Source organism: Drosophila montana, unplaced genomic scaffold, assembly GCF_035044405.1.
Source record: "Drosophila montana isolate Dmon_TW-CO22-7 unplaced genomic scaffold, ASM3504440v1 contig_2669_1, whole genome shotgun sequence".
NCBI classification, from domain to species: domain Eukaryota; kingdom Metazoa; phylum Arthropoda; class Insecta; order Diptera; family Drosophilidae; genus Drosophila; species Drosophila montana.
In genome coordinates this window covers 163,854-181,352 of record NW_026997536.1, presented here as the reverse complement: position 1 = coordinate 181,352, position 17,499 = coordinate 163,854, and the positions used below count along the sequence as shown (strand labels likewise).

The 17,499-nt window shown below is 37.0% G+C and overlaps 1 protein-coding gene and 2 long non-coding RNA genes across 11 annotated transcripts in view; 1 reads left to right on the top strand and 2 right to left on the bottom strand.

Annotated features, from left to right (window-relative positions):
* LOC135429678 (uncharacterized) overlaps positions 1-6,037 on the top strand; it is a 17,753-nt gene extending 11,716 nt beyond the window's left edge. The window contains exon 3 of the long non-coding RNA XR_010436442.1: positions 5,909-6,037. This is a non-coding gene — a long non-coding RNA (uncharacterized LOC135429678). The remainder of the gene's footprint in view (positions 1-5,908) is intronic.
* LOC135429675 (uncharacterized) overlaps positions 1-17,499 on the bottom strand; it is a 19,429-nt gene extending 1,930 nt beyond the window's left edge. The window contains exons 1-7 of one of the 9 annotated variants that reach the window (XM_064684086.1): positions 16,993-17,499; positions 9,911-9,947; positions 4,418-4,506; positions 3,203-3,408; positions 2,701-3,139; positions 1,587-2,629; positions 53-727 (exon numbers count right to left, since the gene is read on the bottom strand). In XM_064684086.1, the coding sequence (XP_064540156.1) occupies positions 53-727; positions 1,587-2,629; positions 2,701-3,139; positions 3,203-3,408; positions 4,418-4,506; positions 9,911-9,947; positions 16,993-17,119 (2,616 nt within the window). In that variant the 5' untranslated portion in view covers positions 17,120-17,499. Of the gene's footprint in view, positions 1-52; positions 728-1,586; positions 2,630-2,700; positions 3,140-3,202; positions 3,409-4,417; positions 4,507-6,482; positions 6,973-9,910; positions 9,990-11,395; positions 11,434-15,745; positions 15,764-16,992 lie in introns of those variants that run through there. The other 8 variants (XM_064684091.1, XM_064684090.1, XM_064684089.1 and 5 more) reach the window with 8 other exon arrangements.
* Positions 13,977-15,658, bottom strand: LOC135429695 (uncharacterized). Its single transcript, XR_010436448.1, has 2 exons — positions 14,596-15,658; positions 13,977-14,536 (listed from the first exon to the last, which is right to left on the bottom strand). It is a non-coding gene; the product is annotated as an uncharacterized LOC135429695 (long non-coding RNA).

The window sequence follows — 17,499 nt, the reverse complement described above, 5'->3', positions numbered from 1 at the left end:
AGAAAAAAAATTCGTGTAGCATCAAAGGACACAGACTAAAAGCTGAACCCACCTCGTTGGCTGCCGCAGGATCAGCTGGCTCGCCGCCTGTGCACTCCACATCCAGAGAACGCGTCAGTTCCGTTGGCGTCGAGCGAAAGACGGCTCTTTTGGCCGCCGCCGTGGCCAGCGATTTGTACAGATGGCTTTTGTTCGGCGACAATCCAGCCGGCGGTTCTGGTGGTGGCTCTGTGGGCACGGCCGGACGTCGCGCCGGTGGCAGCGGCGGTGGCGGCTTGGCAGGCAGACTAGGCTTAACGCCCACAGGCGGCTTTTGGCCAGATAGGGAGTGCTTCACGGCGGCAGCCTGATTATTGAGCTGCTCGAAGCCCAGATAACTGCACTTTTCCGGAAATGGCGCCATGGGATCCGGCATATGCGGCGCCGGACTGTCCGTGTGCTCGCGCTCTAGCGAGCGTGTGCGACTCGAGAGCTTGTGGCTGCTGCTCGAGTCGGAGGCGTTGCTGGCAGCCACAGTGGTAGTTGCTGCATTCGAAATGGTCGGATTTGCGCCGTCGTATTGCAAATAGAGATTCATCTCGGAGCGATACGGTTTACTTTTGTCCTTGTCGTTGTTGCCATTTATGAGATTATCCCGCGATTTACTTTTCTCCAGCTGTATGGCCAGAATGTCGCCCGAAATTGTCTGTATGTCGTTTAGCAAAGACTCCAAGTTTACTGAATCCGTCTGGGGGAAAAATGATAATTAAATAAATTAATTACTGGGCTTTTAATATGTAATTGTTGTACAACATTTAACTAGAGCGCTTTGGGTGGGCCATTTGAGGCGGGGATTATGATATAATAATAAATAATTTATATTGATTTGTAAGCATTCCGATCCGCTCCAATAGATGACACCAAAAACTCTAATAAATGTGGGCAGTAAACATTCAAAGCTTTCTATCTTTCTTATAGAATGGGGTATTATATCCTTATAAGCATAAAACAGAATCCGACAAATTAAATCGAATTTAATTTTCGAGTACTATATAAAATTCAATAACATTTATGAGGGTATAAAATACGGGTCTAAAATCTATTTACAAAAAGCTTGGATATATTTATTTATAGACATTGAACATATAAATAAAATTAAGGTTTTTCAAACCAAATACTCTTCAGACGTATAGATTAAAAGAATTGATCAAGTTATATAGAGTTCGAATTGTACGCCGCGCCGAAGATTAAATAGCTTATTTTGCAGTTACACATTTAATGAAAAAATTATAATACCCTCAAAAAGGGTATAAGCATATATGTTCTCAACTCAAAATGAAAAATAATTGTGAAATTCTAGACACTAATCATGGGGAATATCTGTTGCTTAAATATAGTAGACAAAAACCGAAAATAAAAATAGGATAACAGGATTTAAGAGAATTTTAATTTAAATCCTGTTATCCCATTACACATCAATTACTGGGGTATAAACATATATAAATATACGGACTTGGCTGAAAGAAATGAAACTCTAGAAACGATGAAACGAGGGGAGCATTACAAGCCGATGACTGGTTGATGATCCATGGCAGATCCCCTCTCACCTGACTGCCAATATCCACGATGGAGACCACCGCGGGATTTGGCTTGCAGCTGGCTGCACAAGCGGTAAGCTTTGCGGGCTGACGCAGCGGCGATGCGGTTGTCTTTGTGGTGTTCGTGGTGGCGGTCATCACGGGCTTGGTCAGGGCAGTGGCCGATATGCAGCTGCTGTGGCAGCCTTTTTGTGCGGTCGCATAGACTGGCTCCACGGAGCGGGTCAAGGGCAGCGGAGTTGGGGGTGCTGACGCTGATGCTGCTTGGGCAGCGGCAGCCGAAGCAGCAGCGGCTAGCGCGGCGGTATATATGTCAACCACGCTGTCGCCGCAGGCGTTCGCCTCAGCACCGCCAACGCCCAAGCCGACGGCAGCGGCCACATTGACCACCGCCCGATGCAGCGAGCAAGACTGCGGCGGCAGCTGCTGTTGCTGTTGCGTGAGCGTTGGTGGTAGCTGCTGGCCATGGCGCTGGCGTTGCTGGTGGGCGTGCGCCTGGCAGGGCTGGCTGTGGTGCAGCTGGCAATGGGAGCGCGTGCGATGACGCGGACTTACTTGTGGTGAGAGCCGGGGGCCGGGCCGCTTATACGGCGAGGCTAGCGCATTATTGACAAATATATCCGGGGGCTCACGCAGCGGCGTTGCCGGCTCTAGCGGCGGCGGCGGCGAGCCCGGCGGCAGTGCATCCTGTCCCCGATTGGCGAGCTCCGTGTTGAGCTTGAGGCGCGGCTTAATGGGAGCAAAGAAGTGCTTCGGGCTATTGAGCGCTTGCTGCGTGGCGTTTGTGGTTATGGCAACGGTCTCAATGATGCCGCCGACAGCTCCGTTTGTGGTTGGCGCATTCAGCGCTATCTTGGGCATGGCCTGCAGCGTGCTTGTAGGCACAAAGGTGGTCAGCGGCGGCGGCGGTGAGCGTGAGGGCGACGATGTATTCGAGTATTTGCGCTGCGAGAACGGCGACTGCAAATTGTAATCCCAGCCATTGGTATGCTTCATGGTATTGCCGGTGGTCGTGCTGGAGCTGGTGCCCAGCTCGGGCGTAGGCGTTAGCACTGCAAATAGAAAAAAAAAATATGTATATATATAAGTCTAAGATTCAGGCACACATTCTTAACCATCTCACCCGTATTGGCGCCCATGTGCTGGGACAATATGTTCTCAAAGTAGGAGAGCGGAGGCACCATTGCCTGCAAATCGTTAAGCTGATTAGCCACCTGTTCTACGGGCGTCAGTGGGGTAAGTGGACCCACCAGGCTGGGCAGCGTGCTCTGCGAGCTATTGAGATCGGGCGTACAAATCATGAGATGATGCTCCGGCGTCTGCTGCGCCAGCTGCATTTCCGGATTGCTGAGTGTCTCCTCGGAAACCACAGACAGATGGTCAAAGTGCATGGCCTGGTTTTCCGGCTTAGTTGTCGAGGTGCTATCATTAGCCGCCTTGACGCTCGTCTCCTCGGGCGGCAGCGACTGTTTGATAGATACACAAGAACCACGTTCCTGGCAGCACTCGTCGCTGCAGTGGCCATCGTCCTCGCAGCGACACGTATCACATGAGTCAGAGTCCTGTGTGTGGAGAGTGGGAACTTAAGTACATACAGGGTATCTGCTGGCTGGGTGTCAACTCACATCACTGTTTCCATCACAACCTGCGCTGCCTCTGCCGCCGCTGCAGCGACGCCCGCTGCTACCGCTGCCGCGACATCCGCCGTACTCGTGCTCGCTTAGCTTCGCCTTGAAGCGCTTGTTCAGCCGATCGCATTCGTCGCGCAAAGTCCAAATCTCGCGACGCAGATGCTCATTTTCACGCCGCAAACGTTTGATGTCCGATTGACCTGCAAATTAAGCGATAGGTTGGAAAATTATTCCATTTATTTAACTAATGATACGCTTACTAACTAGAGATAGACGCGTGCTAAGTTTCGTACAGGGCACAATTAATTTTAAAAAATTATACAAAAAATATGCTACACTTTTGTATAATTTACTTATTTTTTTTTTGTTGCGACGATTATCTGTTTATAGATAAATGAGAAGTGTCTTTCAATTCTTGATATCGATTTTATGATTTTAACTGTTAAAGAGAAGAGTGATATTTATGGCAATTTTTAGATATTGTCCACTATTTTAAGTGCCTTCATTTTTAATGGTTTTCAGGACTATCTTTATTACGAATCTTAATTAACTTGCCTATGTGAAACAATTAAATGATTGTTGCTCACATAACACGCTTCCCATATATCAATTACTGTTTAACATAAAACGTTTACGAATGCAGCCAAAAAGGGGACATTTTTTTATTTACTTAGGCGCGTGTCGGGCGCGTGTTTTATGTTATTTTATACACAGAAATTTTAACATATTTTCGGCTTATCCTTTGTTATTATTTTGCATATATCTTAATCTTTGCTAATCAGAGCAGTTGGTCAACTATAATCGCAATGTTTACATTCGCTTATCCTATGTTTTGGCAACGAAGACAATAAATATGCACCTATATATATTTATATATTATATATATATATATATATATATATATATAAATAATATATATATATATATATAAATAATATATATATATATATATATATATGAATATATGAATAGATTTTGTTGTCTAGCTATATGTACATATATTTTTTATTTTGTTTTTTAGTTTGGCGTTTTACGCATCTTTTTTTGGGTTTCTAATGTCTTTTTAATTGAACTTTTTATATTTTTACTTTTTGATTATTTCGTTTTCTGTTCAAAAACAAACATATACACATGCTTATACGCAATTCTGTAGGTATATTAAACACATTATAAAGGGCTAAGGGGGTTTGAATATTTATTAATATTTACCTCGCTCGACTTCCGCATTTATGTTGATTGTGCGCAACCTGAGCTCTTCATTTTCGTATATCATGCCACGTGATGACTTTCTATCCAATCTGTAAATTTATAAAAATAGTTAGAAATATTTGCATAAAGTAATATATCATATTTTTATTATATATATATATGTTTAAATTTTAATTGTTAATTATTGCCTTTCATCTGTTAGGGGTTGCCATTGTGAACGTCGGCCGATCAGCATTGTGCATCTATATAACTAGGATTTAGGTCTATGCTATATGATTAAGATATCTTATCACTATCTATGCAAGATATGAGTTGGCAGATGATGTCTCAACGACTGCTGTAGGTCAACTGAATAGGGTAGATTCAGTTTCGCTATGCGTTTCGCCTAATTATTAGGCATTCCGCTGGCTCTGTATTTGTGGCCTTTCAACACTCGCCATGAATAAATAAATAATATAAAAGCGACGTAGACAAATAAATATATACCGCTGATATATATTTTTTAGCTTGGAACGCGCCGCATATACGATTTTACCAAAAGACTCAACATTTAAAGAAAACCAAGCACTAAACTGGAGGTGATGGGCCTCATCTAGAGAAAAAACGCAAACAAACTATAAATTACATAGATTTCAAAAGCACACATACGTTTACTGTAGCAAACGCATATAATTTTGTATATGTATATAATAGAAAATACCCAGAAACGACGCCCTAAAGAGTGTACTTTAATTCGATATGACTATCATTTCCGTTTCATTTGTCGAATCATTATTGCTCCAATCAAATTAAATCAATTAAAAGCTATGCACAAATCCCAAATGATCCATAAAAAGCCTCTGCAAATTTTCCATAACTTACGTTTTTTTATGTATTTCAAAGAAGCTGCGCGCGTGAATTTATTTTTGACACTGTGGTCTGAACATTTTTGAAAAACTGCCGACCTGTTTGACCAAATGCTACCGAATCAAGCATGCTCATACCCTGTAGGCGAGCTAGCAAGGGTGCATATGATGCACTATACACAAACTAGAGCAAAACTTGATATGTCGGGAGGTTTATGGCATAGATATGTGTTTGACCGGAAGATTAGCTATAAACGGGTCTTATTCTTCAATTCTATTAAATATTGTGAGACAAAAGATGAACTTAGAAATAATATGTCAGTATTTAGGTTCTAAGGGGTATCTTCCAGTCTATTTTTAACGCTCTCATTATTTACTCGTTTCTGAAACACGACAGTTTTTTGGCAAGTATATCAAAACAACAATTTTGAAATAATAATGAAAAAAAAGCACTCTGGAAGATGTAATACTCTAGAGAAATATGCATAATAATTAAGTCAATTATCAGTATTATACATTGCATGAAGTCAAAATAAAATAAAATCACTATTAGATCAGGTTTTTTAGAGATTCCAATATTCATAACCAACTTTTTTTAAAATAAATATAAAATAATAATTATTTTTAATAAAACTTCAAAGTATAGCTAGCTTTAACAATATGGAATCTCGACCCAGTCTATTCACATAAAGCTAACATCTCTAATAATACGTGAACTAGAACTGATTCCGTTCACGAACCACAGCGTTGTAGCCCTGGATTTCCGAATCTATTTTTGACTTGCTAGCAGCAGTGAGGAGGCAAATGCGTGAGCGAAACGTGTGTGAATACACAATCGAGCCGATAAATGTATGATCGATACAAGGCGAAAAGCTTGGCAGTTTTATTCATAAAATGCGATGTTGATAGTGAAATGAATGCGGGATGCGTATGAAAACAATCGTTTGCAGTATGATTGGCTCTGAAATGCGGGATAAACATTGTGTGGAACGTGCAAAATCAACTTGGACAATGTACATGACTCGATGATAAACAATAAACTTTATTTTTAGTTTCTGTTTGGGGCGTGAAATGTTTATTTTACGATCGCTAAAGTGTATGGATATTAGAAATTTTAATGACTTTTAATATTAATCGATATATAGGGCACGAGTTCCAGATGTTCCGTGACCAAAAATAAGTGTAACAAATGGGGAAAAACTATGCCAACTGCTGCTTACTTTGCTGACTTCTCGGAGCGTTTGCTGCTCTTGCGGCTGCGTTCATTTTGTGTACTTCGAGTACTTTTCGTGCTTTTCATTTAAACACACAAAATATTATACAGATTTATCAAATTGTGACACAATGTAGTTGGGCTCGAAGGCGCATCCCAAACACAAATCCAACAGACACGTGCTTTACTTTAGCCCAAATTAATTAGCCAAAATATGTTTATAGTTGTTGAACATTGTTTTTTAAGGCACACACATTGTCTTGGAAACCGTATGAAAAATTAGATAACAAAAGAAAGAAAATTCAACGCAGCTAAGACGGAGAAAAATGTATTTCGTATTGCAATACCGCACGATTCGGCTCTGAACAGAAAACTGACAGTTGGGCGAGATCAGTTTTGGCCAAAAACAAACGACTACAACAACAGTGCAAAAGCAACAAACGAACGCCAACGACTGGCATTGAATGCCGCCAAGAGCAACAAGCTCTGCCCGTGACGGCCACTGGTTCAATTTTTAATAAAAACTAAACCAAAGAAAAAAAAAACAGCAACAACAACAAAAGCAACAATATAAAAAGAAAACTGTGAAAAGTTTCATTAAGCAAATGCGGCGACGGGTGAATCTTAAAGGCACTACCAATATCAACAAATCATCGTTCTCAATGAAATGCGCGCAGTCTGCTCGGAGATTAAATATGAAAAGAAAAACCCAGACGCAAAATCTTAAGCCAAATGCCGATTAAAACAATGCTCTCTCTCTATTTTTTTATACAAATATCAACAAAGGTATAAAAATAGTTGCACATCTCTTTTTCAATAAAAAATATAGTGTTAGTCAATACTTCACTTGGGTTTTAAGCTAACTATTTCACAAAGCAAACATAAAAAATGGCAATTTTCAGTTAAAAGTTGTTACTAGAAACTATTTCAAAGTTCTTCTTGAATAATTTTAATTATAAAATTGACGAATGAGTGTTGGCAATTACGCAATATTCTTAAATTTAAAGACCTAAACACACAAACTAATATAAAAATATTAAAAAGAATAAAATATTTTTTGATAGTTTTAAATATTATAATATATACATTTGTTGTTTATTTCATATAAAGTGCAGTATTGGACAACGACAATAGTTTATTAGGGTTTGACAAAGCAAGCTTAAAAGTAGGCCCACTTTTCATATACAATTTGTTATTTATTTAAATTAAGATTCTTGTTGTATATTTTTTTTTTTTTTAAAATAGACAAATTAGTGTTGGCAAAGGCGCAAATATTCCCTAATTTAGAGACCTAGAGACATTTTCAGACTAAAACAAAACTATTAAATATGACATATTTTGATAGCTGCTCTTCTTTTAAGTATAAAATTACCTCCCTTTCTCGTCTGAAGGAGATTTTTTGATTGCTGCTCCATTTTAAAGATACATGATGTGTGAAATGGATATCAAAATGTTGTTCAACGTATTTGAAAGGGTATACAAAAGAGATAAAACGTCAGAGTTTGAACTTTTGACGTAGTCGTGCAGGCAGAGAGTTTTCAACGAAAAAAAGCTTTTACGATTCGCTTATGTACAAATATATACATAATGTAAATGTAAAGGAAAAGCTAAATACTTTTGCATACGTAAATAAGCCGCAACAATGTAAAGTAGTTTATTTTAAATATATATTAATTTTGAGTAAAACTAAATGGATTAAATTAACATTTTTCATTCATTAATAATTATAAAAACCCAACCCCTACCAGGGCAGTTTTTGAGCAAGCCAATTTATTTAATGTGATTTGCAATTTTTGTTGCTTTTTTTTTGTGTATCTTTTTCTGTTTGCTACATAGAAAATAAATTAAATTTAATCAAGCCTTTAATCGGATTGGAAGCACAGTTTGGTTTATTACAAGTACCAAAACGACAACAAAAATTAATTAATTTTAACAATAAGCAGCAGATAATATAAATTACCCAGCTGCACCGCAATTTCAATTAATTTAACAGCTCAGCTACTGAGTTAAATAACATTGTAAATTGTTAAACCATTTTTACTTGATTGTATGCAGTGGCTAATTATTAGCTGGATAGCCTGTGGTCAGAATGTCCAAAAAAAGGCACCTGAAATGTGTCATTGAGCTGGCTGTGGCTACAAGTGGGCTAAAATAAAAGTATCTCGAACGCAGACACAGACGCAATGGCTAATAAATCTTACATATAAACAGACGCAGAAGTACGACTCTTTAACCCAATAATCTGTCTGTCAGCTAAGATCAATAATTGAATACGGGGCTTGTTGTAAACATTCTTTATAAATATTTCACTTGTAAACAAATCGCAGACGAGGGCTGGCCAATTATTAATCGATATCTGTGTCATCTCTAACGCGTTCGATAATATAATCGTTCTGAATTTAGCTAGTTCCATAAATAGATTCGCTTTTGGAAGGTCAATAACTTTTACTTTTATTTGCGCCTGGGGCTTTCTGCATCTGCATTGGCAAACAAACTAAAATATGTTGGAGTGCTGCCAAATTAGTTTTATTTTCTTAATTACTGTGACTACTTTTCAGCCGCCCCTCGACATACATATATACATACATAGTTCGGTTAATATTTAACAAATGTGAAGTTCACAGGGCTCGCCATAAATAATATTTTTCCACATATATTTGTATATGAAAATGTGTGAATTTAAATTATTTATAAGCCATTAAAAAATTAGCTCAGGTTATGCGAGCCAATTAATATCTGGCACAAAAAACGTATTTTATTTTTTGTTGTTTTTTTTTTGCTTTGCAAAACTCGTGCCAATTTGTGGCTGAGTTAATCGCGTCTGTCATTCTTTTTGCATGCTTCTATTGTTTACTTTGACATAAATTTGACGCAGACAGTTTAATCTTAACTGATAATATTTTAATATTTGTGTTAAGATGCCGTTAAATGTTCGTTTAAGAAATTGTTGACATTTTTTATAATTATAGAGTATATTTATCTGTGACGAAAATTTAATGAAATTTGATTTTAACTCTCAGTATACTCTAGTAAGTTCAGGGTGGATTTGAGAGATGGCAATACTTTTCTAGTATTCTATGCATAAGCTCTAAAACTAATTTCTTGATTATTTCAATTTTAAGTTAAAAAAAAGTTAAAAATTTATTATTTAACATAATTTATGTTTTAAATAAAATTGAGAGTTTTTCTCTTATAAAATATAAAAAAAGTTATATATATATTTATAATATAAGAGAACTTCTATAAATTAACTGCGCATGATCCTTAAGAAAAGCTCGCGAGCTTATGCAAAGCTTTCGCTCTCTTTGTGCGCAGAGCTTTGCACTGCTTTAGAGATCATGTCACAATCTTCCGTTGGCAGTTGAAATTTAGATCTTATCTACACTTTATAGTTACACACTTATAGATAAAATATTTAAAGATCTGTTGAGTTACCTGCTATTTAGCTTATAGTGTGCATGACGTCTTCGTTCTCGGAGCATAGTCGTGCGTTAGTTTTCCGCATATGAAAGAAAAACCAGCAAACAAAAAAAAGGGCAAAAAGACACATAAAGTAAAAACGGAGGGAAAAACGAAAGAAAAAATAACAACAACACAAATCGTAAACAAAATAACAAAAACAAAAAATTAAAGAAGAACAAAAATGTTCAGCAAATTATTTTTCTTGTTGTAAACGTGTAAATGTTAGACATGTGATTTTCGTTTTTCCTTTAATACGAAAATTTACTTTTACTTTGTTTATAAATACTCGAGAGCGTGTTTATTTAGATAGAGTCAAAGTATGTAAGCGCATTGAATATATATTCTGACACAAACAATACAAACAGAGCGTAGCAAATGAGTTATTTACCGAGAGATATGCGAATTTTAAAAGATAATTCAGTTGAGTTTTGCGCTTTAAGGTAATCAAAAAGTTTCCAGACAAACGCACGCATAAAACGATATGTGGCTTATTAATCACTACTTTAATATCTTGATGTTCAATGACATTCGCAAGGACCTGTCTGCCTTATACACAATGCATATACATATAAGTATGTATATAAAGTGTATTCATATGTAAATATGTTTTTCCGGCGAACTACATACATCTGAAAGCGGCATCGAGAGACAACGCACAAAGGCATATTTCGAACAGAGAAACCCCAACAACAGCAAAACAACAACGAAGAGGCCTGACAGCAGCACGCAAGGGTTTGCTCCAGGGGGTGTGAGGGGTTGTAAGGCATTTTATTCAAAGGGTCGTAGAAGCATTATCTGCCAAGGCAATTGATTTATCGATCAAGTTGTCAAGTGCTCTTGTCATTATTCAATCAGTATTTACATGTGTTACAATCGAGACCAGCGCCTCGAGCGTGAATCCCTGACAGACCCCAAACGATTGCAGCAGCACATGTGCGCTAATGGAACTCATTTCGAAAGGGTATTTTTTGTATATAGTTGCATTCAAAAGATGACTTTCATTAATTATTCAAAGCAAACAGAGCAGCAAAAATATTCTTGACATACTTTTATCATGTCTTATGATCTATTAAATGTGTTATGCCACTTTTTAAGACATTTAACGTGATTGTATTGTGCTCTGTTTATGTACACAATTACAAAACACTTATTTTTAAGTAAACGCAAATTGTTTCCGCTCACTTTTAAGCTATTTTAAAGATTAGCTAATTAAATCAGAAATATAACTTTCCATTGTGTATCATCTATCAATCGTTAAAAATAATATTTTAAATAGAAATTTGTTTAAGTAATTCATCTGCATGAATGAAAATACAATGAAAAGTAATTAATTCGTCTCGTAGTGAAATCTCACAAACGGTTTACCAATACACCCATCTATGAAGGAATTAAAATTTAGCTAAAGAGTATTGGTTAGTCGATTACTTGGGATTGAAATCTGTTTATTTATAAACTTACTCAGTATCGTAATAGGAACTCATAAATATAAATATTAAATGCTATTTTCGTGGGCAAAGCAATTCGCGGGCCGTAGATGCAAAGTGTTCGATTGAATTTATGAAGAATCCGGCTTATTATTTGGGCACTTGTATATGCTATGCATGCTTAAAATAAGTGGATCATATATGGAATTTTAAAAATAAATTTTTACACGGCACAGAAAGAAATGCGTGTGTTTGTCTGCGAAAGACGGCGAACGTTCGGATGCGAATGCGTTGACAAAGATACAAATGCAAATGCAGATAAAGATACAGATACTGATACAGAGAGTGAGTGAGAGTGAGACTGAGATTGAGGGGCGGGTGGGCACAGGTTAAAACGCGCACGGAACGAGCCAACGGATACGTTGTGGCCTGGCAGGCACGCGACTGCTAACTGCAACCGCTGCGTCTGGGGCAACCACTTGGCCGCATGCCGCACGGCAACAAATTTCGTTGTTGTTTGTGTGCTCATGTTAAATAATTGCGTATACATTTTATTTGTTGTTGTTAGGCCCAAACACACACGCTGATATGCCTATGAAATGAGGCGAGGGTTGGGGCTGGGGTGAGAAGCAGTGGGCGGGGCAGCCGTTGCAGACGGCATGCCAATTCAGTGACGGAATATGCGTGCGTCTCCTAGTCAAAATTTACATCCATACGTTGCACGCACTACAAATTGAGAGCAAAACCGAAAAGCACAAAAAAAACCGGCAGCAGCAATTATCGAAGTTCAAATACCCTTCCCATTGAGATATTTCATTTACATGCAAGTGCAAGGCTCTATCCAAGATACCCAAATGTGTCTTCAACACGCCTCAAACTGAGTAGAATTAACCCTGCTGACCCTCCCCCCAGATATAAATATGAATTCCATTATAACACGAAGCATAAATATATATCCATATATACTTGAATATTGCTTAACAATCAGAATTTCAATTAATTTAAAAGATTTCTGTTAAAGTCAAAAAGTTTTGCCTTCTCTAAGAAGTAGTTATAAAAACTCATTAATGAAATTTTCAAACATAAGAAGAATTTAAAAAAGTGTTACGATATTGGGATATTTTTTTCTCTTATGCTTGGAACTAAGCCAAACTCGAGTTTGGCTAAAATAAATTGATAATACAAGAAAGTAATTTATGCAAGAACTTAATTTTCCATTGATTGTTTCCCTGGTAGCTATTTCAAGCCAGATGGCTCCCATCTATATAATGCCTGCAACCTCCGTCAAGTTAGTTTCAAACTAAGAAACTAGCTTATTACTCAAGAATAAATATACTTCATATGCTTGAAATTATTTTCTCCAATATGCAACACATTTTCACTAACAAGCTTGACATACCCTTTGGTCTTACGTGTAGGGTATAAGCAAACGCAACTTTTTGTGTGTGTGGCCAAAACCAAATGCACAGCTGAAATTCAAGCAAATAAGCTTTCAAAAATCTTGCTTGCTCTTGTTCTTGTTTTTTTGTGATTTTTCATGTTGGCCTGCAGCCTGCTGCATTTGGCTTTTGTGGCACAGACTCTGTATTTCGTCTGGCACATCATTTTTTGCGTCCGCTTTTTATGCAAAACTTGTGAGATTCGTTCCAAAATCGCAGCCACTCACGAATTCCCATAAAGATCACTCAAGGGGCTGGCATTGGTATAGAACTTTTGATGTGTCCGCCGTTTCGAGAGTTTTTAATATACAACATATGACTTTTATGGTGCAGCGAGTTAAAGAGCTGCGAATGAAACGGGAGGACGGTCTGACGGGCTGACTGTGTCGCCAGAATTTGTATCTTTAAGGCAACATTATTATCAATTTTATAGTTTTTCTACGATTTTGACCTGCATACAGGCACACTGTATTACAGCTAAACATAAATAAACAAGTTTATGATCAAAGTTTTTCGAATGGATTTGAACTTTTTTAAATGATAATTTATGGCCTCCTGCCTTGAGGAAAGCCTATAAATTTATACTAATTATAATGCTTAAGACATTTATGAAAATGTGCACTATTTGAGATAGGGAATGCGCTCACTTAAGCTTTAATTCTATAACATTGTCAGAACTCAATTCACTTTTGTAAGCGAGAACATTCTGAACTTGACTAGGTCTCTTAATTGATTCTGCTTTTAAATTTGAAAAATAGTAAATAGTTTGGGAATACAATTTTGAAAATGTAGAATTTTTGGAATTTATTTTTCATAGCTTGTGAGCTTAAAGACTGGTCGAAAAAGCTACTAAAAGTGATTCTGAATGAGTTGATTTTTCTGTCTTTAATCATTCTGTTAAAAAGAAGAACTTATAATTGGACTTGTCGAATTCCCCATATACATATTTAACTTCTTCGTAGACCTTTAACTGAATTTAATATAGAAAACCAGTTTGGCCTTGACTTGCCCTGCTTATTTAATTTAAAGCAAAGTTGTATTTAACAGAAATATTTATTTATTGTTGTGATGATTGTGAACTATTCCCAAGTTAGTTTTGACCAAACGATGGCATACTTCAGGTTGTTGCAATAGTTCGTAATCAATTTGTTAAGGAATTTTAATTCTTTGCATAAATTCTTGAAATATATTTCAAAAAGTTGCTTATTGGCGCAACGCATTTATTTATTTGATATGTGTCAGAATTTCAACTAAATTAAACTCTTGCCAAACAAATGGTATATTTTTATTTTGCGGCTGTCTAGCTGTGGACACATTTCTGGCCGAAAGGTGAGTGCTAAGATCAGGCCGAATCTATTTTGGAAACGCACTCACACAAATCTTCCGCTGTTGGAAGCTCGTGAGTCAGCTGTAAATGTTGGCCAACATTCCAGTTGGCCACCGAAATGTGCAGCAAAGAGCATTGTAAACAATAAGTTTTGAATGCTTTCTGCGCCATATGCCGACAATTTGACTGAATGATATTTACAAGTGCGGGATAACACTTGCTTGGCCTTTGCCTTTATCCATGCCTCGGGCTATTTTGTAAATAATTTCCAAAAATGAAAACAATGCGTCACACCGTTTGGCACTGTGATAATTGAAGCGATCCAAGCAAAAGACATTAAAACGGGTACATTTTGCTTTAATTTGTTTACCCAAATATGAGATACCCTTGAAATTTAAATTCACATATGCTAGAGATTTAAGAGAAAGTTGTCTGTTTAACATATTTGAACCTCAATGTTCTATTTACCATGAAGCGCAACGAGTTAAGTCGAGGGTCAACAGACAAACAGGAGCACATTGAACCATACCAAACCATACTTAAACAAATAAATAAATAAAAATTATTGTTTGTATATAAAAGAAATTTGGGATGGTAAACATTTTCTTAGAATTGTGAAAAAATTGAAAAAATTGCCTCAAAGATAATTTTGACCCCAACTCTTTGCCTTCGAGGCAATATTTATGGGAATTCGCTAGAAATTTAGCATACTTTTCAATTTAAAAATATTCAAATGTGAATTGTTTTGATTTTAATTTTAGAATTTTGAAATAAGAAACTGTGTGGCTTGATTAAAAGCCAAAAACTGAGCCTATGGCTCTGGCAAATCAGGTTCAGGAAACGAAAATTACCCAAATGGAAATACATTATTAATTTTGTGGCGTTCCATATAAACGGCAAAAATTAACATACCCCAGGGTATATATGGTCGCAGCGGGACATTGTTCTGCCGAATCAAAGCGATTTTCAGCGTCGATTTCCTCGTGGGCCTGCTAGCAAGGTAGCGGAAGCGAAATCAATTTAATTATCCAAAAATTAGCGTAGCACATAAAATCATGTACGAAATCGTTGTTTTTGTTGTTGAAAATCAACAGGGAAAATATTGGCCCGCATTTGTGGGGGGGTTCAATGTTCCGATGACGCTTTTTATGAGCGCAAATGAAATGCAAATAATAATATTTCAAGCGTTTCCAATTTTAATTTCATTCGCTGCTAATTGTACAGACCAAATTGAAATATGTACTCATATGCGCGCGTAGTATAAATATGTTTTCATTAATTGCATATATGTGAAATATTTGCATAGGCAAAAAGAAAAATAAAACAACACGATTAAACACATTCGCTTAAAAAATATGCCACTGACCCGGTCGACAAATTGGGCCTAAAGCTAGAATAATGTGTTGCCCAATTAAAATGAAATTCAATAAATTTTTCTTTGATGCTAAAGACAAATTTATGCGACTGACCCAACCATTCACCAGACGAGGCCGTCATTTAATTAGCGGCATAATAAATTCATTGGAAAACAGTGTGGCCAAAAACAAGAGCAAAAAAAAAATACATTTTTAAACGATTTCAAGTACATTTTACGGCGTAATTGAAATAAATCTCATACCCGTAATGCTTTTAAACAATGCCTCGGTCTGCCAACAACTGAAGCGCTTTGGCATTAAAACGGCAACTGGCTCGAATCACAGGTGAAGGCATCATTTTATGGCCGAAAAACATAAGGTCAAATGCCGGAAACATCAGCACTAGCATTAGCATTAGCGTTAGCTCAATATATCATATTATAAAAACTACAGTTGGGCAAACCTCAAGATTTACTGACTGCTAATACGTTAATTCTATTAATAATAAATGTTACCAAAATATGGCCTTAGCTGCTTGTGAGACTTGACAAGTTGCCAATTCGTTGCAAAGCGTCTTTTAGGTTTTAAAACTTCGTTAAACCTGAAGTGATTTACTATGCGTGATTAGTATTCATTTGTTCTGATTCTGATTATTTATTTTATTCAATGCTGGAAATATTTTTGAAAGATATTTCCTAACATAATTTCACAAAATTATTTCAATTTTATTAATTATTTTAATTTTTCTAATATTTTAAATCTCATAGTTGTATAAATAATTGAAAAGAGATTCAAAATTATTTTTAATTTAAATTAAAAGCAAAATTAAAGAACTTTAATTTTTAAAGTTGCTGAAACCCTAGTAAATACTCTTCCCAAATGTTTTACAAAACTAAACCGGTTTTAAGCTTGCTTTGTTGTACTATACACATACATTTTTTGGTAAAATGCATTTCGAAAGCAACTTTTTATTTGGTTTTCAATTTTTTTGCACTTAAGCTTAAATGATTGTTAATTCATTTAATAAACTATTGACTTGCTGAACATAGTCTGTTGTTTAGCGGTAAACAACTCAAATAATTGTGTTGGCAACTCTGCCGCTCAGCAGGAAATAACTGACTGTGTTGGCAACTCTGCTGTGATGCTGTAATTAACTCTCTGTGTTGGCAACTCGGATGTTTAGAGTAAATAACTCTAAGAATTGTGTTGTTAACTCTGCTGTTATGTGGTAAATAACTCAAATAATAGTGTCGTCAACTTTGCTGTAAAGCGGTAAATAACTCTTTGTATTGGCAACTCTGCTGTTAAACGGTAAATAATTCAAATAATTGTGTTGGCAACTCTGGTGCTTGTGAGTTTTTGACCATAGTCAACTTGCGCTTACAGACTTGGAATGGAATTTTGTTAAGCTAAGCTAAATAAACACGCTCGAGTAACTCACGCTGCATATGTGTATGTATAGGTGTGTGTGTGTATTTGTGTGTGTGCGTTAAACTATGTTGCAACCTACTTGCTTTTGCTGGCGATGAGCTTTGCGTTGATTTCCGCTGATTGTTGTCGCTGTTGTCGCCGTTGCTGCCGCTGGCGCGTCCGCTAATTAAATTGTCATCCAAAGAAATGCCGTCGAGCCAATGCATGACATTATTTCAATTAGTTAGACACCCACACACACACACTTAGAGAGAGAGAGAGAGAGAGAGATAGAGGGGAGCTGACAGGTAAATCACATTTCATTTGTATTGAATTGATAATTCGTAAACGTTGACACACGTCCGTCACAGACACATTCTTCACATTTTCCGCGACTTTTCCATTTGCTTGACGCGACAAAAATGGACTCGATTTTCGTTTTACCCAGCAACAAGTCGTGTCGGATTTGCCTTTTCTTGCTTTGACTTCTGGTGTCGACGTGTACTTTCTGTATTCACTTTAGCTGCGCTTTCAACACGCATACGCCCCGTACGCCCGCATAATTAGCACAATGCACTTTCCAACACTTATGCGGCACTTTTTGCTG